The 27,936-nt window shown below is 50.5% G+C and overlaps 1 protein-coding gene across 2 annotated transcripts in view; it reads left to right on the top strand.

Moving 5' to 3' along the window:
* LOC147108474 (myosin light chain kinase 2, skeletal/cardiac muscle-like) overlaps positions 1-11,560 on the top strand; it is a 949,466-nt gene extending 937,906 nt beyond the window's left edge. For both annotated transcript variants that reach the window (XM_086005118.1, XM_086005119.1), the window contains 3 exons: positions 3,902-4,054; positions 4,293-4,425; positions 7,356-11,560. In XM_086005118.1, coding sequence (XP_085861244.1) covers positions 3,902-4,054; positions 4,293-4,425; positions 7,356-7,436 — 367 coding nt within the window. In that variant the 3' untranslated portion in view covers positions 7,437-11,560. The remainder of the gene's footprint in view (positions 1-3,901; positions 4,055-4,292; positions 4,426-7,355) is intronic.
* The last annotated feature ends 16,376 nt before the right edge of the window (positions 11,561-27,936 follow it).

Raw genomic sequence — 27,936 nt, 5'->3', positions numbered from 1 at the left:
CCAACTGTGCATGGTTGGAAGCAGTCTGTCCTGCAGGTGGTAGCAGCTGCAGTGGAGACGTGCCAGCGATGGCATCAGGAATGCTTACATCCTGAGAGCGGACACCTGCTCCGTGGTCGGCCGACACACTGGCACTCTGACGGGGCAGGACCGCAGCATGCGCCACAATCGGCTGGTCCACAGATTGATGGCCTGCTGTGGTGCTGCAAGGGCCCCGGGTAATCCTGCCTGATCCAGCTAGGGTGGCAGCAGTCAGTGTTCGCGTGGCCTCAATCTGCGTGTGCAGGAGGCCAGCAAGTGACTGCGTGGCAGCACTGAGCACTTGCGTGGCAGGTGCCAGTGCTTCGGAGAAGCCCTGGACAGTCCTTTCCACTGCTTCGGACATGGCTGGGACAGTCCTTTCCACTGCTTCGGTCAAGCCCTGGACAGACCTTTCCAGGGCTGGCCCGAAGCCCTGGACAGTCCTTTCCATTGCTGCCCCGAAGCCCTGGACAGTCCTTTCCATTGCTGCCCCGAAGCCCTGGACAGTCCTTTCCATTGCTGCCCCAAAGTCCTGCACACTCTTTGCCAGTGTGTCGATGGAGCCAGGCATCCTCCCCACTGCAGCCATCAGCTCAGTGTGCCTGAGCCGAGCCTGGGCGCTCATTTCTGAAAGGCTACACACCTCCTCTGCACTCTGTGCAGCAGTCATCGTGGCCTGCCTCACCCTCCGGGGAGATGGCTCCCGAGCTTCCCTACCCCCCTCGCGTTGCTACAGCCCGCTGGTTCCTGCAACTGGTTCCTTATCAGAGACCCCCCCCCTCCAGGGAACTACTATCCCCAGTCTCCAGATGGGCTGGCTCCCCTGAAGCTGGCACGGATGTTCCGGCTTCCTCCTGCTCGTCGCCTCCGGAGGCAGTGGCACTGGCAGCTTGAGGGCCCGGCTCCCGAGCTGGTGATGCAGCATCTGAAAGCAGGGAGGTTGAAGAGTGGCTTTAGCGAAAGGACAGGGTGGCAGCAAGGGATGCAAGATTGCTGCAATGCTATGACATGGGTCCAGAGTGAAAAAGCATGCTGGTGGGGGGAACAAGTGGAAGGAGACAGCTCAAAAAGGTGATGACCTTACCATCGCTGTGCACAATGGGGTCGGCAGCTCCAGTGGTGACAGGACCAATCATACAGCCTCCAACAATCTGGTGGACTCTCTCTTCGAGATCCGTGAGAGTCTGGAGTTGAGGACGTCCTCCTCCGGTGCGAAGCTGCTCCTTGCAGTTCCTCGTCAGCTTGGCCTGCAGGAGAAAGGACGGGAAGTGATGAAACATCATGCTCTGAGTTGTCATCTCATGCCCCCCATGGTGGAATAGCCCTTACATCATGCCCTGAGTTTAATGTGCATGTGTGTTCCCAGAAAGGGCCATGGGTGCTTGCTGACAGATGGCCAATGGGGCATCGCGCACCCTCTGGCCATAAAGTCAGGTGCAGATGGAGGGATGAAGAAGTTTGCCGAAACACCACTCACCCTCACGACCCGAGTGAGGTCGTTGAATTTCTTCCTGCACTGCACAGGGCTCCTGGTCACCATGCTGTTGGAGTTGACCTTTTGAGAAACTTCCCTCCAAGCTCTTTGGTATTCCTTCTGATTAGGCCTCCTGCCATTGTCGGGGTACAGCACATCGCGCCGGCGCTCCACTGCGCCTCCCAATTCATCCAATGCCCCATTGGTAAAGCGCTCCGCTCTCTGCCTCACCCTCTCCATCTTCTCAAAGTTTGTAACGCCACAGAATGGCCAGCTCTGATTTTGAGGCCTACAAGGCGCAGAGTGTGGCTGCTGATCCTTACTGACCCACCCCTTTAAGAGCTGGCCGGCGCCTGAAAGTCTCGTGGTCATCGATAATTGACAGCACCTGCACTGCACCCGCCCGCCCCGATATTGAGTAGCGCCGCCAGGTTAGCGCCTTAGGAGACCCGTGTAATGCCTGATTTTGCACCTCAATCACCTTTAGGGGCGCTGCAACCCAATATCGCGCGAGGTGGCGGTAAGTTGCGTCTGGCTATAAAAGTTGCGCAGCGCCAATTCTAACGCCCCAAGCGGGGCTATACCCAATTTCTAGGCCTAAGTCTCTCTCAGACTGTAACTCTTTCTCACAGAATGTAACCCTCTCTCACAGACTGTAACTCTCTCTCACAGACTGTAACTCTCACAGACTGTAACTCTCCCTCTCACAGATTGTAACTCTCTCTCACAGACTATAACTCTATCTCACAGACTGTAAATCTCTCTCACAGAATGTAGCTCTCTCTCACAGACTGGGATCTCTCAGATTGTAACCCTCTCTCACAGACTGGGTTCTCTCAGACTGTAAACCTCTCTCACAGACTGGCATCTCTCAGACTGTAAACCTCTCTCACAGACTGGGATTTCACAGACTGTAACTCTCTCTCACAGACTGTAACTCTCTCTCACAGACTAACTCTCTTTTACAGACTGTAACTCTCTCTCACAGCCTGTAAGTCTCCCTCATAGACTGTAACTCTCTCACAGACTGGGATCTGTCAGACTATAACCCTCTCTCACAGACTGGGACCTCCAAGACTGTAAACCTCTCACATAGACTGTAACTCTCTCTCACAGAGTGTAACTCTCTCTCAGACTGTAACCCTTTCTCACAGACTGGGTTCTCTCTGACTGTTAACCTCTCTCACAGACTTGGATCTCTCTCACAGACTTTAACTCTCTCTCGCAGACTGTAACTCTCTCTCACAGCCTGTAACTCTCTCTCACAGAATGTAGCTCTCTCTCACAGACTGTGATCTCTCAGACTGTAAACCTCTCTCACAGACTGGGTTCTTTCAGACTGTAACCCTCTCGCACAGACTGGGATCTCTCTCACAGACTGTAACTCTCTCTCACAGACTTTAACTCTCTCTCACCGACTGTAACTCTCTCTCACAGACTGTAACTCTCTCTCACCGACTGTAATTCTCTCTCACAGACTGTAAATCACTCTCACAGACTGTAACTCTCTCTCACAGACTTTAACTCTCTCTCACCGACTGTAATTCTCTCTCACAGACTGTAACTCTCTCTCACAGACTGTAAATCACTCTCACAGAATTTAACTCTCTCTCACAGATTTTACCTCTCTCTGACAGACTATAACTCTCTCTCACAGACTGTAACTCTCACACAAGCTGTAACACTCTCACAGAAAGTGTAACTCTCTCAGACTGTAACTCTCCCTCAGAGACTGTAACTCTCTCTCTCTCACAGACTGTAACTCTCTCACACAAGCTGTAACTCTCTCTCTCAGATTATAATCCTCTCTCAGACTGTAACTCTTTCACAGAGACTGTATCTCTCTCTCGAGTCTATAACCCCCTCAAACAGACTGTAAGTCTCTTTCTCAATGAATTTAATTCCCTCACAGACTGTAAATCTCTCTCTCACAGAATGTAACCCTCTCTCACAGACTGGGTTCTCTCAGACTCTAAAGCTCTCTCACAGACTGGGTTCTCTCAGACTGTAAACCTCTCACAGACTGGGATCTGTCAGACTGTAACCCTCTCTCACAGACTGGGTTCTCTCAGACTGGAACCCTCTCTCACAGACTGGGATCTGTCAGACATTAGCCGTCTCTCTCACAGACTGGGATCTGTCAGACTGTAACACTCTCACACAGACTGTGATCTGTCAGACATTAACCCTCTCTCACAGACTGGGATCTGTCTGTCAGACATTAACCGTCTCTCTCACAGACCGGAACTCTCAGATTGTAACTCTCACACAGACTGGGATCTCTCAGATTTTAACCCTCTCTCACACAGACTGTAGCCCTGTCTGTCCGACTGTAACCCTCTCTCTCGGTGTTTTGCTCTGTGTAACCGCCCTTCTCAATGCTCTGTGCCTTTTGTCCCGGTTTAGTTTGAGTGGCCTGTCACCGTTTCTGGGCGATGGCGATGCCGAAACCCTCACTAATGTTCTCACCACCGTCTGCAGCTTCGATGACGAGGCTTTTGAAAACATCTCAGAGGAAGCAAAAGATTTTATTGCAAATCTGCTCATCAGAGAAAAGAGGTAGAGTTCAGAAGATTTTTAGTTAGTGAATGATTGTGTCAGCGAGTGTGTCCGTACTTGTGTCAGCGAGTGTGTCAGCGAGTGTGTCAGTACTTGCGTCAGTGAGTGTGTCCGCAAGTGTGTCAACGAGTATGTCAGTGAGTGTGTCAGTACTTGTGTCAATGAGTGTGTCAGTACTTTTGTCAGTGGGTGTCATTTCCTGCCAGTTACATTGAGGTGTGATGGGTTTGCTTTTCAGTGGGCGGCTCAGTGCTGCTCAGTGCCTGAAGCATCCTTGGCTGATCAACATCGTAGAGAAAACCAGGCACAGCAAGATCCAACTGAGGTCCCAGCTCCTGCTGAAGAAGTATGTGATGAAACGGCTCTGGAAGGTGAGAGCTCAGTGCCTGTCTTTCAATCATTCCAATGGTGCAGGCAATTCGGCCCATCCTGCATGTGCTGGATCTCTGATTAGGGCAATCCAAACCTTATCTCACTGGCCAGTATCTCCCTATTGCCCTAGGCCTATCTCTGCTTCAATTATTTATCTGCTCTTCCCTTAAAGATATAATATTCTCTGCCTCAACCAATCCCTGCTCCCATCTCAGGCTTCAATGTAAAGACATTTCTCCTAACCTCTGTCCTCCTTCACTCAGTGTCAATTATAAATAGATGACCCCTCGATACTGACTCCCTAACGAGAAGAAATAGTCCTTTCATATTCACGCTATCAAAACTCATCATAATTTTAAACCGTGGCTCCGTGGGTCGCAATCTCTCACTTGCCTCCGAGTTAGAAGGTTGTGGGTTCAAGTCCCATTCCAGAGACTTGAGCAGAAAAACCAGGCTGAGTACTGAGGGAGCGCTGCACTGTCGGAGGGGCAGTACTGAGGGAGCGCTGCACTGTCGGAGGGGCAGTACTGAGGGAGCGCTGCACTGTCGGAGGGGCAGTACTGAGGGAGCGCTGCACTGTCGGAGGGGCAGTACTGAGGGAGCGCTGCACTGTCGGAGGGGCAGTACTGAGGGAGCGCTGCACTGTCAGAGGGGCAGTACTGAGGGAGCGCTGCACTGTCGGAGGGGCAGTACTGAGGGAGCGCTGCACTGTCGGAGGGGCAGTACTGAGGGAGCGCTGCACTGTCGGAGGGGCGGTACTGAGGGAGCGCTGCACTGTCGGAGGGGCGGTACTGAGGGAGCGCTGCACTGTCAGAGGGGCGGTACTGAGGGAGCGCTGCACTGTCGGAGGGGCGGTACTGAGGGAGCGCTGCACTGTCGGAGGGGCGGTACTGAGGGAGCGCTGCACTGTCGGAGGGGCGGTACTGAGGGAGCGCTGCACTGTCGGAGGGGCGGTACTGAGGTAGCACTGCACTGTCGGAGGGGCAGTACTGGGAGCACTGCACTGTCGGAGGGGCAGTACTGAGGGAGCGCTGCACTGTCGGAGGGGCGGTACTGAGTGAGCGCTGCACTGTCGGAGGGGCAGTACTGAGGGAGCGCTGCACTGTCGGAGGGGCAGTACTGAGGGAGCGCTGCACTGTCGGAGGGGCAGTACTGAGGGAGCGCTGCACTGTCGGAGGGGCAGTACTGAGGGAGCGCTGCACTGTCGGAGGGGCAGTACTGAGGGAGCGCTGCACTGTCGGAGGGGCAGTACTGAGGGAGCGCTGCACTGTCGGAGGGGCAGTACTGAGGGAGCGCTGCACTGTCGGAGGGGCAGTACTGAGGGAGCGCTGCACTGTCGGAGGGGCAGTACTGAGGGAGCGCTGCACTGTCGGAGGGGCAGTACTGAGGGAGCGCTGCACTGTCGGAGGGGCAGTACTGAGGGAGCGCTGCACTGCCGGAGGGGCAGTACTGAGGGAGCGCTGCACTGTCGGAGGGGCGGTACTGAGGGAGCGCTGCACTGTCGGAGGGGCAGTACTGAGGGAGCGCTGCACTGTCGGAGGGGCGGTACTGAGTGAGCGCTGCACTGTCGGAGGGGCAGTACTGAGGGAGCGCTGCACTGTCGGAGGGGCAGTACTGAGGGAGCGCTGCACTGTCAGAGGGGCGGTACTGAGTGAGCGCTGCACTGTCGGAGGGGCAGTGCTGAGGGAGCGCTGCACTGTCGGAGGGGCAGTACTGAGGGAGCGCTGCACTGTCGGAGGGGCAGTACTGAGGGAGCGCTGCACTGTCGGAGGGGCAGTACTGAGGGAGCGCTGCACTGTCGGAGGGGCAGTACTGAGGGAGCGCTGCACTGTCGGAGGGGCGGTACTGAGTGAGGAGGGAGCGCTGCACTGTCGGAGGGGCAGTACTGAGGGAGCGCTGCACTGTCGGAGGGGCAGTACTGAGGGAGCGCTGCACTGTCGGAGGGGCAGTACTGAGGGAGAGCTGCACTGTCGGAGGGGTGGTACTGAGGGAGCGCTGCACTGTCGGAGGAGCAGTACTGAGGGAGCGCTGCACTGTCGGAGGGGCAGTACTGAGGGAGCGCTGCACTGTCGGAGGGGCAGTACTGAGGGAGCGCTGCACTGTCGGAGGGGCAGTACTGAGGAAGCGCTGCACTGTCGGAGGGGCAGTACTGAGGGAGCGCTGCACTGTCGGAGGGGCAGTACTGAGGGAGCGCTGCACTGCCGGAGGGGCAGTACTGAGGGAGCGCTGCACTGTCGGAGGGGCGGTACTGAGGGAGCGCTGCACTGTCGGAGGGGCAGTACTGAGGGAGCGCTGCACTGTCGGAGGGGCGGTACTGAGTGAGCGCTGCACTGTCGGAGGGGCAGTACTGAGGGAGCGCTGCACTGTCGGAGGGGCAGTACTGAGGGAGCGCTGCACTGTCAGAGGGGCGGTACTGAGTGAGCGCTGCACTGTCGGAGGGGCAGTACTGAGGGAGCGCTGCACTGTCGGAGGGGCAGTACTGAGGGAGCGCTGCACTGTCGGAGGGGCAGTACTGAGGGAGCGCTGCACTGTCGGAGGGGCAGTACTGAGGGAGCGCTGCACTGTCGGAGGGGCAGTTCTGAGGGAGCGCTGCACTGTCGGAGGGGCAGTACTGAGGGAGCGCTGCACTGTCGGAGGTGCTGTCTTTCGGTTGAGACGTTAAATCGAGGCCCCGACTTCCCTCTCAGGCAAACATAAAAGTTCCCATGGCAATATTTAAAGAAGAGGAGGGGAGTTATCCTCTGTGTCCTGGCCAATATTTATCCCTCAATCAACACCAATAAAACAGATCATCTGGCCATTATCACAGTGCTGCATGTGGGATCTTGCTGTGCACAAATTAGCTGCCATGCTTCTCACATTACAACAGTGACTAAACTACCGCCATCTGTCTCAGTTCAATTTAAATAAAATCACTATTGTTTTATAGAAGAACTACTATGCTATTGCTGCAGCAAACAGATTTAAAAAAATCAGCAGCTGTGGATCGTTAACAGCTCTGGAGATCTGAGGTAACCTCCATGCCTGGATCTATACTGACCATCACTGGATATCGACCATCACTGGGCATCGAGCATCACTGGGCATCGGGCATCACTGGACATCGAGCATCACTGGACATCGAGCAATCGAGCATCACTGGACATCGAGCATCACTGGGCATCGACCATCACTGGACATCGAGCATCACTGGACATCGACCATCACTGGACACTGACCATCACTGGACATCGACCATCACGGGACACCGACCATCACTGGACATCGAGCATCACTGGACATCGACGATCACTGGACACCGACCATCACTGGACATCGACCATCACGGGCATCGAGCATCACTGGACATCGAGCATCACTGGACATCGAGTATCACTGGACATCGAGCATCACTGGACATCGAGCATCACTGGACATCGAGCATCACTGGACATCGACCATCACTGGACATCGACCATCACTGGACACCGACCATCACTGGACATCGACCAACACTGGGCATCGACCATCACTGGACAGCGACCATCACTGGACATCGAGCAACACTGGACATCGACCATCACTGGACACCGACCATCACTGGACACCGACCATCACTGGACACCGACCATCACTGGACACCGACCATCACTGGACATCGACCATCACTGGACATCGACCATCACTGGACACTGACAATCACTGGACACTGACAATCACTGGACACTGACCATCACTGGACACTGACCATCACTGGACACTGACCACCACTGGACATCGACCATCACTGGACATCGAGCAACACTGGACATGGACCATCACTGGACATGGACCATCACTGGACATGGACCATCACTGGACACCGACCATCACTGGACACCGACCATCACTGGACACCGACCATCACTGGACACCGACCATCACTGGACACTGACCATCAGTGGACATCGACCATCACTGGACATCGAGCAACACTGGACATGGACCATCACTGGATATGGACCATCACTGGACATGGACCATCACTGGACATGGACCATCACTGGACACTGACCATCACTGGACACCGACCATCACTGGACACCGACCATCACTGGACATCGACCATCACTGGACATCGACCATCACTGGACATCGAGCATCACTGGACATCGAACATCACTGTATATCGACCATCACTGTATATCGACCATCACTGTATATCGACCATCACTGGACATCGACCATCTTTCGGCATTGACCATCACTGGACATCGATCATCACTGGACACCGACCATCACTGGACATCGACCATCACTGGGCATCGACCATCACTGGACATTGACTATCACTGGACACCGACCATCACTGGACATCGACCATCACTGGACATCGACCATCACTGGACACCGACCATCACTGGACACCGACCATCACTGGACACGGACCATCACTGGACACGGACCATCACTGGACATGGACCATCACGGGACACCGACCATCACTGGACACCGACCCTCACTGGACATTGACTAACACTGGACACCGACCATCACTGGACACTGACCATCACTGGACATCGACCATCACTGGACACTGACCATCACTGGACACCGACCATCACTGGACACGGACCATCACTGGACATGGACCATCACTGGACATGGACCATCACTGGACATGGACCATCACGGGACACCGACCATCACTGGACATCGACCATCACTGGACATCGACCATCACTGGACACTGACCATCACCGGACACTGACCATCACTGGACACTGACCATCACTGGATATCGACCATCACTGGACATCGAGCAACACTGGACATGGACCATCACTGGTCATGGACCATCACTGGACATGGACCATCACTGGACATGGACCATCACTGGACATTGACCATCACTGGACATCGACCATCACTGGACATCGACCATCACTGGACATCGAGCATCACTGGACATCGATCATCACTGGTCATTGAGCACCACTGGACATCGAGCATCACTGGACACCGACCATCACTGGACATCGACCATCACTGGGCATCGACCATCACTGGACATTGACTATCACTGGACACCGACCATCACTGGACATCGACCACCACTGGACACCGACCATCACTGGACACGGACCATCACTGGAATGGACCATCACTGGACATGGACCATCACTGGACATCGACCATCACGGGACACCGACCATCACTGGACACCGACCATCACTGGACACCGACCATCACTGGACATCGACCATCACTGGACATCGACCATCACTGGACATCGACCATCACTGGACATCGAGCAACACTGGACATGGACCATCACTGGACATGGACCATCACTGGACATGGACCATCACTGGACATTGACCATCACTGGACACAGACCATCACTGGACATCAACCATCACTGGACATCGACCATCACTGGACATCGAGCATCACTGGACATCGATCATCACTGGTCATTGAGCATCACTGGACATCGAGCATCACTGGACACCGACCATCACTGGACATCGACCATCACTGGGCATCGACCATCACTGGACATTGACTATCACTGGACACCGACCATCACTGGACATCGACCACCACTGGACACCGACCATCACTGGACACGGACCATCACTGGAAATGGACCATCACTGGACATGGACCATCACTGGACATCGACCATCACGGGACACCGACCATCACTGGACACCGACCATCACTGGACATTGACCATCACTGGACATCGAGCATCACTGGACATTGAGCAACACTGGACATCGACCATCATTGGGCATCGAGCATCACTGGACATCGAGCATTACTGGACATCGAGCATCACTGGACATTGAGCATCACTGGACATTGAGCATCACTGGACATTGAGCATCACTGGACATCGACCATCACTGGACACTGACCATCACTGGACATCCAGCAACACTGGACATCGAGCATCACTGGACATCGAGCATCACTGGACATCGAGCATCACTGGACATCGAGCATCACTGGACACCCAGCAACACTGGAGCTCCACTCACAGGCTTTGCTGTCAGAAACTGTAACATACAGGATACACGCTATAGGCAATGCTGTGCAGTGTATTACTGCAGGATGTATTATTGCAGGGTGTATTATTGTAGGGTGTATTACCGCACAGTATATTACTGATGCATGTTACACCGAGTTACATCGTGTATACAGCACATAAATAGGCCAATTGGCCCAACAGGTCCATGCCAGTGTTTATGCTCCACACGAGCCTCCTCCCACCCTACTTCTATTCCTTTCTACCTCATATGCTTATCTAGCTTCCCCTTAAATGCATCTATTCTATTCTCCTCAACCCCTCCCTGTGGTAGTGAATTCCACATTCTAACCACTCTGGGTAAACAGGTTTCTCCTGAATTTCCTCTTAGATTTATTAGTGACTATCTTATGTCTATGACCTCTAGTTTTGAACGCCCCAAGAGTGGTAACATTTTCTCTACGTCTACCCTATCAGACCCTTTCATCATCTCAAAGACCTCTATCAGGTCATCCCTCAGCCTTCTCTTTTCTAAAGAGACTCAGCCTGTTCAGCCTTTCCTGCTAAATATATCCTCTCAGTTCTGGTATCATCCTTGTGAAATTTTTGCATACCCTCTCCAGTGCCTCCATACCTTGTTTACAATATGGAGACCGGAACTGTGCACAGTGTGGGAGCGAAAGTCTGCATTACCTCAGTACCTCAAATGTTCTTTCTGGGCAGTCTGTGCGATCAGCACATGATGATTTTAAACAGCTTTCTGCTGAGCATACATTTAAAATTGTGTAAGCAGGCCTAAAAGCAAGGATATCTTCACAGGAAAGTAAAATAGTCGAATGTGTAAGAGCCATATCTATATTGGTCTGGAATATGTCAGCTTGGTCACGAGTGTTTAGGGGAATGGAAAGAGTTTATGACGGCAATTAGGTGTTTATGGAAGTGCCCTGTTTGTTTAGTTCATGTAATTATGTTGGTATTTGTATGTACCTTTGATTTATTGGTGGTATGCATGGAATGTAGTGATCAAAGGTGAAATTTGGAATATGAGATGTGAGTGAACCACTGTTCAGCAGCTCGCTCTCATGCTGGAATGGTGAAGTATGGAATTTCAATAAAGTCCTGATGCTGCATTGAAACAACTGAGTGTGTGTGTAATCTGGCGTTTGAAGTAACGAGACGAAAATGAACAAGAGAGCAGTCCAACACACAGTCCTCCAAGCGTGGTCTAACCAAGGTTCTATACACATTTAACATAACTTCTCTGCTTTTCAATTCTATCCTCTAGAAATTAACCCCAATGCTTGGTTTGCTTTTTTATGGCTTTAATCATCTGCGTTGCTACTTTGAGTGATTTGTGTATCTGTACCCCCAGATCCCGCTGCTCCTCTACCCCAATCAGACTCTTCTTATCCAAGCAGTATGTGGCCTCCTTATTCTTCCTACCACAATGCGCCACCTCACTCTTATCTATATTGAAGTTCATTTGCCAATTACAGGCCACTCTGCAAGTTTATTAACGTACACCTGCATTTTGTCACAGTCCTCCTCTGTATTAACTACACTCCCCAATTTGGTGTAATCCACAAATTTTGAAATTCCAGTCCAAATCGTTCATTTAAATGGCGAACAACAGTGGTCCCAGCACCGGTCCTTGTGGAACACCACTACCCATCTTTTGCCAGTCTGAGTAAGGACCTTTAACCCCGACTCTGTTTTCTGTTTTGTAGCCAGCTTGCTATCCATTCCACAACTTCTCCACTGACTCTACAAGTTCTGTCCTTAGTCATGAGTCCACTGTGCGGTACCTTTTCGAAGGCCGATCACATTCTGTACTGTCCCATTGCACAGTGCGATCCCATTCATTACTGTTCCGTTACACAGAACGATCCCATTCTGTACATTCTCGCTACACAGAGCGATACCATTCTGTACATTCTCGTTACACAGTACGATCCCATTATGTGTTGTCCCATTACACAGTGCAATCCTATTCTGTGCTGTCCCGTTACACAGAGCAATCCCAATCTGTACTGTCCCATTACAAAGTGCAATCCTATTCTGTATATTCTCGTTACACAGAGTGATCCCATTATGTGCTGTCCCATTACATAGTGCATTCCCATCTGTACAGTTTAATTACAAAGTGTGATCACATTCTATACTGTCCCGATACACAGTGCAATCCCATTCTGTACTGTCCTGTCCCGCGACACAGTTCTATCCACTTCTGCACTGTCCCGTTACACAGTGCGATCCCATTACCAACTGTCCCATTACATAGTGCGATCCCATTCTGCACTGTCCCTATACACAGTGCAATCCCATTATCTACGGTCTCGTTACAAAGTGCGATCCCATTCTCTACTGTCCCTTTATACAGTGCAATGCCGTTCTGTAAGTTGCACAGAGTGATCCCATTCTCTTTTGTCCCATTACACAGTGCAATCCATTCTGTACTGTCCCGTTACACAGTGCGATCCCATTATGTACAGTCCGGTTACACAGTGCAATCCCATTCTGCACTGTCCGTTACACAGTGCGATCCCATTATGTACTGTCCCGTTATAGAATTCGATGCCATTCTGCACTGTCCCGTTACACAGTGTGATCCAATTATATACTGCCCCATTACAAACTGCGACCCCAATCTGTTCTGTCCCTTTACACAGCACGATCCCATTCTGTTCTGTACCATTACACAGTTCGATCCCATTCTGTTTTGTCCCATTATACAGTTCGATCCCATTCTGTTCTGTCCCGTTACACAGTGCGATCCCGTTCTGTTCTGTCCCCTTACAAGGTGTGATGCCATTCTGTACTGTCCGTTACACAGAGCGATCCCATTCAGTACTGTCCATTTACACAGTTCGATCCCATTCTGTTCTGCCCCTTTACACAGTTCAATCCCATTCTGTGCTGTCCCATTACACAGTTCAATCCCATTCTGTTCTGTCCCATGACACAGTTCGATCCCATTTTGTTCTGCCCCTTTACAAAGTTCGATCCCATTCTGTTCTGTCCCATTACACAGATCGATCCCATTCTGTTCTGCCCCTTTATAAAGTTCGATCCCATTCTGTTCTGTCCCATTACACAGTTCGATCCCATTCTGTTCTGCCCCTTTACAAAGTTCGATCCCATTCTGTTCTGTCCCATTACACAGTTTGATCCCATTCTGTTCTGCCCCTTTACACAGTTCAATCCCATTCTGTTCTGTCCCATTACACAGTTCGATCCCATTCTGTTCTGTCCCATTACACAGTTCGATCCCATTCTGTTCTGCCCCTTTACACAGTTCAATCCCATTCTGTTCTGTCCCATTACACAGTTCGATCCCATTCTGTTCTGCCCCTTTACAAAGTTCGATCCCATTCTGTTCTGTCCCATTACACAGTTTGATCCCATTCTGTTCTGTCCCATTACACAGTTCGATCCCATTCTGTTCTGTCCCGTTACACAGTTCGATCCCATTGTGTTCTGTCTCGTTACACAGTTGGATCCCATTCTGCACTGTCTCATTATACAGTTCGATACCATTCTGTTCTGTCTCGTTCCACACTGCGATCACATTCTCCACTGTCCCTTTACACAGTGCGATACAATTATCTACTGTCCCATTACTCAGTGCACTGCCATTCTGTACTGTTCCATTACACAGTGCGATACCATTCTGTTCTGTCCCATTACACAGTGCGATCCTGTTCTCCACTGTCCCATTACACAGTGCGATACCATTCTGTTCTGTCCCATTACACAGTGCAATCCTGTTCTCCACTGTCCCATTACACAGTGCGAACCCATTCTGTTCTGTCCCATTACACAGTGCGATCAGTTCCTGATCTGTCTCATTACACAGTGCAATCCCATTCTGTCCTATCCCGTTACAAAGTGCGAACCCATTCTGTTCTGTCCCATTACACAGTGCGATCTCATTCTGTACAATCCCGGTAGACAGTGCGATCCCATTATGTAATGTTCCATTACACAGTGCGATCCCATTATCTACTGTTCTATTACACAGTGCAATATCATTCTGTTATGTCCACTTACAAGGTGTGATGCCATTCTGTACTGTCTGTTACACAGTGCGATCCCATTTAGCACTGTTCGTTACACAGTGTGATCCCATTCTGTTCTGTCTCGTTACACAGTGTGATCCCATTCTGTTCTGTCTCGTTACACAGTGTGATCCCATTCTGTTCTGTCTCGTTACACAGTGTGATCCCATTCTGTTCTGTCCCGTTACACAGTTCGATCCCATTCTGTTCTGCCCCGTTTACAAAGTTCGATCCCATTTTGTTCTGTCCGTTTACACAGTTCGATCCCATTTTGTTCTGTCCGTTTACACAGTTCGATCCCATTCTGTTCTGTCCCTTTACACAGTTCCATCCCACTCTGTTCTGTCCCATTACACAGTTCGATCCCATAAAGGACTGTCCAGTTACATAGTTGGATCCCATTCTGTTCTGCTTCATTACACAGTTTGATCCCATTATATACTGCCCATTTAGCGAGTGCGATGCCATTCTGTACTATCCCATTACACAGTTCGATCCCATACTTATCAGTCCGTTCCCATTCTGTTCTGTACCGTTACACATTTCGATCCCTACTGTTCTGTCCCTTTAAACAGTTCAATCCCTCTCTGTTCTGTCCCATTACAAAATTTGATCCCATTCTGTACTGTCCCATTACACAGTTCGATCCCACACTGTTCACAGAAACCCCACAGTGCAGATAGAGGCCATTTCGGCCCATCGAGCCTGCACCGACACATATCCCACCCTATCCCTGTAACCCCACGTATTTAATTCCCCTAACACTAAGGGTCAATTTATCATAGCCAATCAACCTAACCCGCACATCTTTGGACTGTGGGAGGAAACCGGAGCACCCGGAGAAAACCCACGCAAACACGGGGAGAATGTGCAAACTCCACACAGACAGTCGCCCGAGGCTGGATTCGAACCCGGGTCTCTGGCGCTGTGAGGCAACAGTGCTAACCACTATGCCACCGTGCTTCTGTCTCATTACACAGTTCGATCCCATTCTGTACTGTCCCATTCCACAGTGCGGGCCCATTCTGTTCTGTCCAACTACACAGTTCGATCCCTTTCTGTACTGTCCCATTACACAGTTCGACCCCATTCTGTTCTGTCCCATTGCACAGTTCAAGACATTCTGTTCTCTCTCGTTACACAGCTCAATCCCATTCTGTTCTGTCCCGTTACACAGTTCGATCCCATTCTATTTCGTCCCGTTACACAGTTCGATCCCATTCAGTTCTGTCCCATTACACTGTTCGATCACTTTCTCTTCTGTCCCTTTACACAGTGCGATACCATTCTCCATTCATCCGTTACAAAGAGCGATCCCATTCTCAAGTGTCCATTTATACAGTGCGATCCCATTCTGTTTTGTCCCGTTACACAGTGTGATCCTGTTCTCCACTGTCCCGTTACACAGTGCAATCCCATTCTGTTCCGTCCCATTACACAGTGCGATCACTACCTGACCTGCCGCTGGGTCATAAACTCCGCACCCTGTGAGTCGCTCGCCAGCAGATACCGTGCTGGAGCCGTCCACATAGATTTCGCGTAAACCCATGTCCACTTCCCAAACCCTTTCTATGGAACACCGGTGGGCTGTTCCAGGATATACCAGGTTGGCTGCGAGCTTTGGCTTGGAGAGACCCTTCACCTTGAGGCCCATCTGTGAGAGGAGCAGGGTCCAGCGAGCAATGTGGGCACTGCTCACCGTCCCATCCTTGATCCTCCCATCCAGGAGCACCTGGTTGGGTGTGTGATGGGTGAGGAGGGTGATGGGAGAGGTGCCTGTGAAGATCAGCGTTCTTTTCACGGCCCAATGTGTGGCTAAAAGGTGCCTCTCACAATTGGAGTAGCTCCTCTCCACATCCGTGAGTATCCTGGAGGAGTAGACCACTGGCCTTAGCCTGCCGTGCCGCTCTTGGAGCAACACAGCACTCAGGCTGTCCCCACTGGCTGCTACCTCCAGGAAAAAGTCTTTCCCCCATCTATGGCCCCTAGAGCTGGTGCGGTCTGCAAGTCCTTCTTGAGCCTGACAAATGCTGCCTGGCAACCCTCATCCCAAACCCACTCCACTCCCTTATGTAGGAGTCGGAGCAGAGGGGCTGCTGTGACTGCATCGTCTTCAATGAAGTCTCTGCAGTACCCGGTTAGCCCTAGAAACGACCTCACACCCGTGACTGTTGGGGACTGGTATCTCTTGTACCGCTTCTCTCCTAGCCTTATCTATGGCCCTTTCTCCAGCGTGTACGGTCAGGCCCAGGAATTTCACCTCCTGCTCGCCGATCTGCGCTTTCTTGGGGTTCACTTTAAAACCCTTTTGCCCGAGCAGCTCCAGCAGTTCGGCCAATAGTCGGCCATGCTCCTCTCTCGAATCGGTGAAGAGAAGCAGGTCATCCACGTATTGTACCAGCTGCCTGGGCTGGCTAAACTCCTTTAAACTGTTTGCCATGCACTGATGGAAGATGCTGGGGCTGTTGTGGAAGCCCTGAGGCAAACAGTTCCAGGTGTACTGTTGTCCTTTAAACGTAAAGGTAAACTTGTACTGATCCTCCCTCCTTAAAGGGATGGACCAAAACCCGTTGGAAATATCCAGCACTGTGAAAGTAGTCGTGGATGTTGGGATACTTCCTATCAGGTCAGCAACTGCTGCTACCGTGGGTGCACAGGCTGGGATGTTGCTGTTGAGCACCCGATAGTCCACCGTGGCCCTCCAGGAATTGTCCGGCTTTCTAACCGGCCACAGTGGAGAGTTTACGCAGGTGGCTATCGGTCTCAGAACCCCCTGCTGTACTAAGGAGGACATGGCTGCTTCCATTTCTGGCTCCGCTTCCTTGGGGAAGTTATACTGTTTCTGTGGTCGGGCCATGGGGTCCCCGTCTACGCTGACCTCAAACCCGTTGACCCTCCCACAGTCATGTTTGCGTGTGGCAAATGTGGCTAGGTGGGCTTGCACAAATGCCTGGAACTCCTTTGGGGTGTTACTGACCATGAGCTCGAGGTTATAACCCTCTTTGGGCTTCATGGTGCACAGGGTCCCCTTCCCTTCTTTCTCTGGCATTACTACTACCTTGCCGTCCTTTCCTGTACTTGCCCCCCATAGGCAATGATTTCTTAAATCGACCAGGATCCCGTGGCCTACAATAAAGTTGGCTCCCAGGACCCCTCTTCCACCCTCCACTTCCCACTTCATCAGGACACAGGTCCACTTAGAGCGGAGTGGTCCTAAACAAATGGCGAGCGGGATGGAAAACGAGCCGGCCTGTTCTCTGCCTGTGAATCCCGACAGACTGTATGGGCCGGGACCCCGTTAGATAGAGGTGAGGTGGTGGGGCTAGCTGAATGGACCACGGTGCATGATGCCCCTGTGTCCAACAGATAGGTCCCCTTCACCTTTTCTACCTCCATCTCCACGAGGGGTCTTTTCCATTCATCGTACCAAAGGGCACACAGGTAAACAGGCTGCGCTGGCTCTAGTCAGGGCTGTGGGTTGGATGGGCTGATGGGGTCAGAGCACCGGTAGCGGCTGCTACTTTCCCGTGGCCAGTCAATAAGGACCTCATGGTGTCCAAAAATGACTCGACCGCGGCGGGAGGGATTCCTGCCTCTGCCTTTTTGGCTGAGGCTGTGGAATTCTTTCCCTTGTTGTCTTTCCAAGGGTTTTTGCACTCCTTCCTCCAGTGTCCGTCCTTCCCACACCCGTAGCAATTCATCTTTGTGTTGGGGGGGTTATTCCCTTCCTGATGCCACTCCTTTCTACCCTGTCCGGGTTATATCTCATGCACCTTCCCCTTGGGTGGGTGTGCATCGGTTCTTCTACCGTTCTTATAGGCTAGGGTCAACTGTCTGATCACCGTAAGTTCGGTGGTCAGGGGGTTCCTAGGGTCGAACCAGACTTCCGCCTTGGCCCGGACCTGTAGCAAGCTGTTTGCCACCAGGCAACGGAGCCAATGGGCCAGCTGACCCTGGTTCAGGAATGTCCGGTTAGTTGCTCCAGCACAGGCGCTCCTATAAACCGGCCATAACCTGTCCGTGAAAGCCAGCGGGGTATCCCCTGTGAGCTGGACGGTCTTCTCCACACGGGAGAAAGGACTTCCCTCATTCATCCCCATGGCCTCCAGAACTTCATCCCTGAGCTCCTCATACCTGCACTGCCCCCTCTTACACTCGTCAGAGAGGGATTGAACATCAGCATTTTGGTCTGCTCAGCATCATCACATTCGTTGATGCTGGCTGCCTGTTCCACTTCCCTGAAGTGGACTGAGGGGTCCCCTTTTTCGGTGAGCTTTGGTATATGGTTTACCATGGCCCTAAGCTGTTGGGTGCCGTAGGGAACTACGAACTGGTTTTGGAGCGGTCCCTCTTCCCCTTCATCAGCAGGTGGGCCAAACCTTCGCTGCCGGGCCGGGCACATCGGCCCCGGTCCCAGCTTCTCTTGCGGGGGCTTTTCCACCTCAGCTTCTACCCCTAACTCCATCCCGCCTTGCTGCCAGACCTCGCTGAAACCTGGCGCTATGGGTGGTGGTCGTGGGTCCTCCTGCTCCTCAACCGGGTCGTCCCTTGGCACTACCCGTGGTGTCTGAACCGTTCTCCCCTCGTTCCCTGTAAAGTCGACCTGGGCTGCCTTCGGGCTTATGAAGCACACCATGCCCTTTGCCTTCCTTAGAGCAAGGCTCAGATTCTCTATCTGTTCCTGACAGGGGCCATGATCTGCATCTTCAAACCCCTGTGTGCTCGCTATCTTATAGGCTGCCTTTATGTCTCTTACTTTCTCCTCCTGCTCTCTTATTTGTCTTGCTAGGCGGGCGTTCCCCTCTTTCAGTACCAGCTCATTTCCTTTGGCTTCGGTGACCTGGCACTGTAGGTATTCCAACTTGGCCTTATGTTCTCCCATTAAATGTACCCTTTCCTGATTCAGGGCCTGCAATGCTACCAGTAACTTCTCCCCTGCTAGAGCCTTGTCCTGGATCTCCAGGGCTGACTCCTTTAACTCGGCTGCCTGTGCTGCAACGAGCCTGTCCAGAAGCTGGACCTGCTTTTTGAAGCTCATCAGCCAGACTGCCTTCTCTAGGGATTTCTTGTGCTCCTTCCCTTCTGTCCACTTGGCTGCGGCATCTACCGGACGCCCAGCCTTTAACAGATTGGTGATCCACTTCTTTGTGATATTCACCTTGTTAAACACATAATCAGAAATCCTTTCCTCCATCATGGTTTGCTCATCCGAACCATTGTCTACTGTATCGCAACCCTGTTGCCGGAGTCCTGCCGTGGTTGCCATTTCTGTAGGGGGTGGCGTGCGCTCAGTCAGCTTCACCTCTGACTGTCTCTGAGCGGTTCGAATCGCTCCCACACCCCTGGGTTCTAGACACCGGACTTAGGTACAGGCGGCGATACAGAAAATCAAGTAGACAAGTGGTTTGGTGCAAGAAAACCAAAATTTTATTAAAGGCAGAATAAAACACAATCTTACTGAGAATTACTGATATAGTTACAGGCATAAACAATTACACTTATATGGGAATGGGGAACACACGGCACATCGAGAGAAACAAATGCATTAAAAATCCCCTTATCCTTATCCCACCCCCTAATACCTAACTAGATTAAGCTACGAGGGGCCAGGAATTCATGCTCACCAATTCGAAACCTGTTGCTTTAACTGGTTGGGTTTTGAGGTTCACTCTTTCTGTCCTTTGAGGTTCGTCATCATCACGTGGTCACAGGGCGCGGCGCTGAAGCTGTTTGTGCGAAGCACCTTCCTTTTCCTCCGTCAACGTCTTCGTCGGGTACTTCGTCGCGATGGGCCTGCTTCTTCTTCTTCGGGCGGTCGCCGACGGTATTACTGCGGTTGGGGTTCGGTTGGTGGTTTTTACCTGTAGGGGGTTTCTCTTGCTCTGGTCTCCTGCCAGGCTTCTTGCAATAATTACCCGTGAGTGGTTCGACCCACTCGCCCCTACAGTTCTCGACCTTGGACTTAGGTGCAGGGAGCTGTAGTGCAGAAAAACTCAATAGACCAGGTCGAATAGCACGAAATGGATGCCTTTATTGAACAGTTTGCAACATTATAAAATACATGTCATATGCACAGATTAAAGAAACTACAAGCATGCACACATCTATAAACTTAACTCTATGGAAATGGGGAACACACGGCACATCGTAAAAGGGGTAACACATTACAACTACCCTTAACCCCCTCCCCTAGACCTAACTAAGTTTCGACTTGAGGAACTCGGGATCATGCTAACCACTTTAAGAATTGCGAAAAGGGGTTTGCTGCCTTTCGACACAGCTTTCCGTCGTCACGTGGGTTTGGAAAATTCTGGCGCAGCTTGTTTTCCTCTTGGTTCTCCTGCGATGTAGGCAGCCGGTACAGCCTTGGTGAGCACTCGCCACGGATGAATCCGTTACCGACGTGACTTTAAGAACTGGATGCACATGGATGAATCCATTCCCGATGTGATGTTGAGACACTGGAGTGCTGGGCCCTGAGTGTCTTCTTCTCCGGCCTGGGTCGTTGATCTCCCGATGGTCTTCCTCGGGGCGGGATGCTGGTCCCAAAAAGCTTTCTTTATACAGTCATAATGTCCTTCTGATTTGAAGGAAAGCTGGAGCACAGGGTGTCTTCTTCGGCCTGGGTCATCGATGATCTCCCGACAAAAGTACCCGGGCCACCCTCGTCGTCTTCTCGTCGTGGTCGGGCCTTGCCTGCCCGAGCACCGAACACGGTCCGAACCGAAATGTTGCTTGGTTCCGATGGAGTCTGTCCCGAAGCGTTTTTGAAGCGTCCAAGAAGTGAAGCCGAAGTGAAGCGTACTGATGGACTTTTCAATCCACAGTTATACCTTTTTGGAACATTCTTATCTCCCGCCAAATCATAGTCCTGTCTTTGTAATAATTTTGGCGGGCAGAACTCTCTGCAGGGGTGTTTTGTCTTCATAACAGGAGTCGGTGATAGCTTAACTGGCCTTCCTGGGCCGATAATGTCTTTGCTTTGTCACCGTAAGTCGGCTTGTATATTGATCGGTCTGGAGATGGCCCTTGATGGCTGTTAAACGGCTTCTCTTTGTACAGTAAATGGGTTAAAGTGTTCATTCAATTGTCCGCCCATTTCTTGATGGGCCTCATCCTGCTACCCAAATCTGTCCTGTACTTATAATCTAATCAATATGTATACTCAGTTCCATGAGTTTCGGTTTCCCGAAACTGGTTTTCGCGGGCTTTAATGTCCTTAATCCACAAGCCTGTCTGGCTTGCAGTAACAGAAATTCAAATGGTCCCAGAAGCTGGTCACGAGGTCTGCCGGCCATTTTGTGTGCCCTTTTTATCAAAGGTTTTCTCTGTACAAGCTTCTTTTTGGTCAATAAAGCTGTCTTATTAACCCTGGCTTCTTGCGTGATTACTTATGAAAATTTCGCGAATCTTACATACCGTTAAGATTTTTCTACCCAAGCTTCGAATACCAGCTTGTCCATGCATCAAACGCCAGCTTATAACTAGGCCGTTTGTCTTGATTTCGCTACCCATGCTTCGAACGCCAACTTATTCTTCAAATTGGGGTTTTACTGTCCATGCATACAACGCCAACTTATTTATCAAACGCCAGCTTATAACTAGGCCGTTTGTCCCCCAACGCGTCTTCCCGCTGCCCTTCTCTGCTTTCACCAGTTTTACCACTCTCCTCATCTCGTTTCGTCTCTTTGTGGCCCCGTGTGTCCTGTGCGTTTTTGATTCGGGTTCTCGTTCTCCTCCCGCGTTTGGCCCTGGTGAAATGGGCGTCCTTGGTGTTGAGCGGTGCGGGGAGGGGGAAGAGGGCCCACCACGAGAGCGAGAGGCAGGAGCCCGGAGCGGGAGGCAAGCGGCAAGAGCTGAGAGATAAGAGACCGATCACTACCAATGCGCCTACAATTATACTTGGTTCTTCACCCTTATCTGCGTGCCAAATCAGGTCAGTCCCTTGTCTAACTTTTGGCAGGCTCTTTAAAATGATTACAGCCATTTACTTTAATGACTTCTGGGGCGGTTGTCTCCTGGTATAAAGGCTTCGATGTCCTGGCTATTTGTCATTTATGAAACTTAATCGGGTTTACTGGCTTGGCAGCTACCTGTGAGCTGTTACCGATTATTTATGCGAAGAGTTGATGGCTTTCAGATTAGAGCCATCCTGGCTTGATCTGTTCCAAGGTGAAGAACGCATATTCTGTGTTTACTTATCTGCCTGGCTTTACAAAGACTTTTCACAGATTCCTGCATGTTAGGTTTCGTTTCAGGGCCTGCCCTTTTGCAGGGCCTTGCTTTTAAAATCCTGTTGGTTTTGGTCACAAGGTTACAGAAGCCATTTTGGGTACCCTTTTTAATAACTTGTCCATACAGGGTCCCTTTACCCATAACTTTGGGGAATGTGGGAATTTTGAGAACCCTACACAGTTCAATCCCATTCTGTTCTGCGTCTTTACACAGTTCGATCCCACCCTGTTCTGTCCCGTTACCCAGTTCGATCCCATTCTGAATTGTCCCATTACACAGTTCGATCCCACCCTGTTCTGTCCCGTTACCCAGTTCGATCCCATTCTGAATTGTCCCATTACACAGTTCGATCCCATTCTGTTCTGTCATGTTGCACAGTTCGATGCTATTCTGTTCTGTACCATTACACAGTCCGATCCCATTCTGTACTGTCCCATTACACAGTTCAATCCCTTTCCGTTCTGCCCCTTTACACAGTTCGATTCCATTCTATTCTGTCCCATTACACAGTTCTATCCAATTTTGTTCAGTCTCGATACACAGTTCGATCCCATTCTGTTCTGTCCCTTTACACAGTTTGACCCCATCCTGTTCTGTCCTTTTACAGATTACAATCTCATTCTGTTCTGTCCCGTTACACAGTTCGAGCCCATTCTGTTTGTCCCGTTACACAGTTCAATCCCATTCTGTTCTGTCCCGTTACAGAGTTCGATTCCATTCTGCTCTGCCCCGTTACAGAGTTCGATTCCATTCTGTTCTGTTCCGTTACACAGTATGATCCCATTCGGCACTGTCCAGTTGCACACAATGCGATTCCATTCTGCACTGTCTCTTTTCACAGTGTGATTCTATTCTGTACTGTCCCGTTACACAGTTCGATCCCATTCTGTACTGTTCCATTACACAGTTCGATGCCATTCTGTTCTGACCCATTACACAGTTCGATCCCATACTGTCCTGGCTTGTTAAACATTTTGATCCAATTCTGTTCTGTTACACAGTTCGATCCCATACTCTTCTGTGCCTTTAAACAGTTCGATCCCTCTCTGTTCTCTCCCATTAAAATGTTTAATCCGATTCTGTACTGTCCTGTTACACAGTTCGATCCAATTCTGATCTGTCCCGTTACACAGTTTGATCCCATTCTTTCACAGCTGGGGCAGTCGTGAGAGCAGGAGGCCAGTAACTGGTGAGTTTAAAAGCTCACCTTTCGCGGGCTTTTTCTTTCACAGCTGGTGCAGTCGGGAGAGCAGGAGGCCAGTAACTGGTGAGTTTAAAAGCTCACCTTTCGCGGGCTTTTTCTTTCACAGCTGGTGCAGTCGGGAGAGCAGGAGGCCAGTAACTCTTATATAGGTGGAGCTGTTGCTAAACCCGAAACACTACAGTGTAGTGTCTCCCACCCTTCCACCTCCTCTAACCTTTTAGGGGTTAGGGGAAGTTGAAAAGGTAGGTTCAATTTATTTTATTTCAGGAGCCTAACCTAGGTGGAAAAGGTTCCAGGACAGGAGGCGGCAGTGAAAATACAACACCAGAAAACAGGTAGGTGACTGGTTGGTGAGTACTTTCACAAACTTATTCTAAGTAGAATTCAATAATTAAGCTAAATCGTAGTAAATAAAAGGGTATTGTAAGGGTTAAGTCATGGAAGGGCAGCTCGGACCCGTGTCATGCTCCTCCTGTGCCATGTGGGAAATCAGGGACACTGTCCCTGACAACTATGTGTGCAGGAAGTGTGTCCAGCTGCAGCTCCTAGCGGACCGCATGGCGGCGCTGGAGCTGCGAATGGACTCACTCTGGAGCATACGCGATGCTGAGGATGTTGTGGATAGCACATTCAGTGAGTTGGTCACACCGCAGGTAAAGGCTAGCTCAGACAGTAAATGGGTGACCAAAAGGCAGGGTAAAGGCAGGAAGGTAGTGCAGGAGTCACCTGTGGTCATCTCCCTCCAAAACAGGTTTACCGTTTTGGGTACTGTTGGGGGAGATGACTTATCAGGGGAAGGCACCAGCAGCCAGGTTCAGGGCACCATGACTGGCTCTGCTGCACAGAAGGGCGGGAAAAAGAGGGATAGGGCTATAGTGATAGGGGATTCAATTGTAAGGGGGATAGATAGGAGTTTCTGTGGCCGAGACCGAGACTCCAAGATGGTATGTTGCCTCCCTGGTGCAAGGGTCAAGGATGTCTCGGAGCGGGTGCAGAGCATTCTGAAGGGGGAGGGGGATCAGCCAGTTGTCGTGGTACATGTAGGTACCAACGATGTAGGTAAAAAGAGGGAGGAGGTCCTACAAGCTGAATTTAGGGAGTTAGGAGCTAAATTGAAAAGTAGGACCTCAAAGGTAGTAATCTCTGGATTGCTACCAGTGCCACGAGCTAATAAGTTTAGAGAGAGTAAGATAGATAAGCTAAATACGTGGCTTGAGCAGTGGTGCAAGGGAGAGGGATTTAAATTCTTGAGGCATTGGAACCAGTTCTTGGGGAGGAGTGACCTGTACCAAGGGGACGGTCTACACCTGAACTGTGAGGGAGCCGATGTCCTCGGGGTAATATTTTCTAGGGCGGTTCGGGAGGATTTAAACTAATTTGGCAGGGGGATGGGAACCTAGGTAGTGGAAAAGAGGGAAGTCATATGAAGTCAGAAATAGATGGTAGAAAGGTGAGAAGCAATAAGCAAAGGAGAGAAACACAAAGGGCCAAACTAATTCATAATGAGAGTGTGAAAAAAGCAAGCCTGAAGGCTTTGTATCTTAATGCTAGAAGCATTAGGAACAAGGTGGATGAATTAGTTGTGGAAATAGAGGTAAACAAGTATGATTTGATTGGGATTACAGAAACGTGGCTGCAGGGTGGGCAAGGCTGGGAACTTAACATCCAGGGATATACAATATTTAGGAAGGATCGGCAAAAAGGTAGGGGAGGTGGGGTAGCATTGCTGGTAAAGGAGGGGATTAATGCAATGGAAAGGAAGGATATTAACTCGGATGAAACGGAATCTGTATGGGTAGAAATGAGAAATAGCAAGGGGAGGAAAACGTTAGTGGGTGTGATATATAGGCCTCCAAATAGTAATATGGAGGTGAGGGAAGGCATAAAAAGGGAAATTAGAGAAGCGTGCGATAAGAGCACAGCTGTCATCATGGGTGACTTTAATTTACATATTGATTGGACTACCCAAATTAGTAAAAATTCTGAGGAGGAGGAATTCCTGGAATGTTTTCGGGACGGTTATCTGGACCAATATGTCGAGGAGCCGACTCGAGATCAGGCCATTTTAGACTGGGTATTGTGCAATGAGAAGGGACTTATCAGCAATCTTCTTGTACGAGGCCCCTTGGGTCAGAGCGATCATAATATGATCGAGCTCTCAGTCGAGATGGAGAGTGAGGAAATTGAATCAGAGACTAAGGTCCAGAACTTAAATAAAGGGAATTACGAGGGTATGAGACGGGAATTGGGTAAGATTGATTGGGTGGTGTTTCTGGGGGGATTGACAGTGGATAGACAATGGCAAGCATTCAAAGATAGAATGGAAGAATTCCAGAACATGTTTATACCGGTTTGGCATAAAAATAAACCTAAAAAGGTGACTCAACCGTGGATAACGAGGGAAATTAGGGACAGCATAAAATCAAAAAAAAGGGCATATCAACTGGCAAAAAAAAGCACCAGACCGGAAGATTGGGGGCAGTACAGGATACAGCAAAAGAGGACAAAGGGATTAATCAGGAAGGGGAAAATAGAATACGAAAGTAAACTTGCAGCAAACATAAAGACAGACTGCAAAAGCTTTTATCGGTATATCAGGAGGAAAAGACTGGTAAAATCCCAAGTCGGTCCCTTGCAGTCCGATTCGGGAGAATATATAATGGAGAATAAGGAAATGGCAGACCAATTAAACTCATACTTTGGTTCTGTATTCACAAAGGAGGACACAAATAACCTCCCAGGAATATCGGCAAACATAGGGACTAATGAGAGGGAGGAGCTGACAGAAATTAGTATCTCTAGGGATATGGTGTTGGGTAAGTTGAGGGGACTGAAGGCCGACAAATCCCCGGGGCCTGATAAACTACATCCTAGGGTACTTAAGGAGGTGGCCCTGGAGATAGCAGATGCTCTAAGGATCATCTTCCGGAACTCCATTGACTCGGGAACAGTACCCGTGGATTGGAGGGTAGCTAATGTTACCCCAATATTTAAAAAGGGGGGTAGAGAGAAAGCAGGGAATTATAGACCAGTAAGCCTTACATCGGTTGTGGGCAAAATGCTAGAGTCCATTATTAAGGATAAAATAGCGGAGCACTTGACAAATGGGGAAAGGATCGGACAGAGTCAACATGGATTTACAAAGGGTAAATCGTGTTTGACTAATCTGCTGGAATTTTTTGAGGAAGTAACTGGTAAAATAGATGGGGGAGAGCCAGTGGATGTGGTGTACCTTGACTTCCAGAAAGCCTTCGATAAGGTTCCACACAAAAGATTATCATGCAAAATTAAGGCTCATGGGATTGGGGGCAAAGTATTAACGTGGATAGAGAACTGGCTGGCGGATAGAAAACAGAGAGTTGGAATAAACGGCTCGTTTTCGGAGTGGCAGGCAGTGACCAGCGGGGTGCCGCAAGGATCTGTCCTGGGACCCCAGCTGTTCACAATATATATAAATGATCTGGATCAGGGAATTGGATGCAATATTTCCAAATTCGCTGACGACACTAAACTAGGAGGAGGGGTGGGCTCTGATGAGGATGTCAGGAGGCTACAGTGCGATTTGGACAGGTTGGGGGAATGGGCGGATACGTGGCAGATGCACTATAATGTGGATAAATGCGAGGTTATCCACTTTGGGGGTAAAAACAGGAGGGTAGATTATTATCTAAATGGCAATAGATTGGGAGATGGGGAAGTGCAGAGGGACCTGGGTGTTCTTGTGCACCAGTCACTGAAGGAGAGCATGCAGGTGCAACAGGCGATTAAGAAGGCAAATGGTATGTTGGCCTTCATATCAAGGGGGTTCGAGTATAGGAATAGGGATACCTTACTACAGCTGTACAAGGTGCTGGTGAGACCGCATCTGGAGTATTGTGTACAGTTTTGGTCGCCCCATCTGCGGAAGGATGTTCTTGCCATGGAAAGAGTGCAACGGCGATTCACCAGGCTGATACCTGGAATGGCGGGAATGACCTACGAAGAGAGATTAAATAGTTTGGGCTTGTACTCACTGGAG

The sequence above is a fragment of the Somniosus microcephalus genome, chromosome 13 (assembly GCF_052327205.1).
Source record: "Somniosus microcephalus isolate GS21.2 chromosome 13, FLI_Smic_1.0, whole genome shotgun sequence".
Lineage (NCBI taxonomy): Eukaryota > Metazoa > Chordata > Chondrichthyes > Squaliformes > Somniosidae > Somniosus > Somniosus microcephalus.
This window is presented reverse-complemented; position numbering and strand designations above follow the sequence as displayed.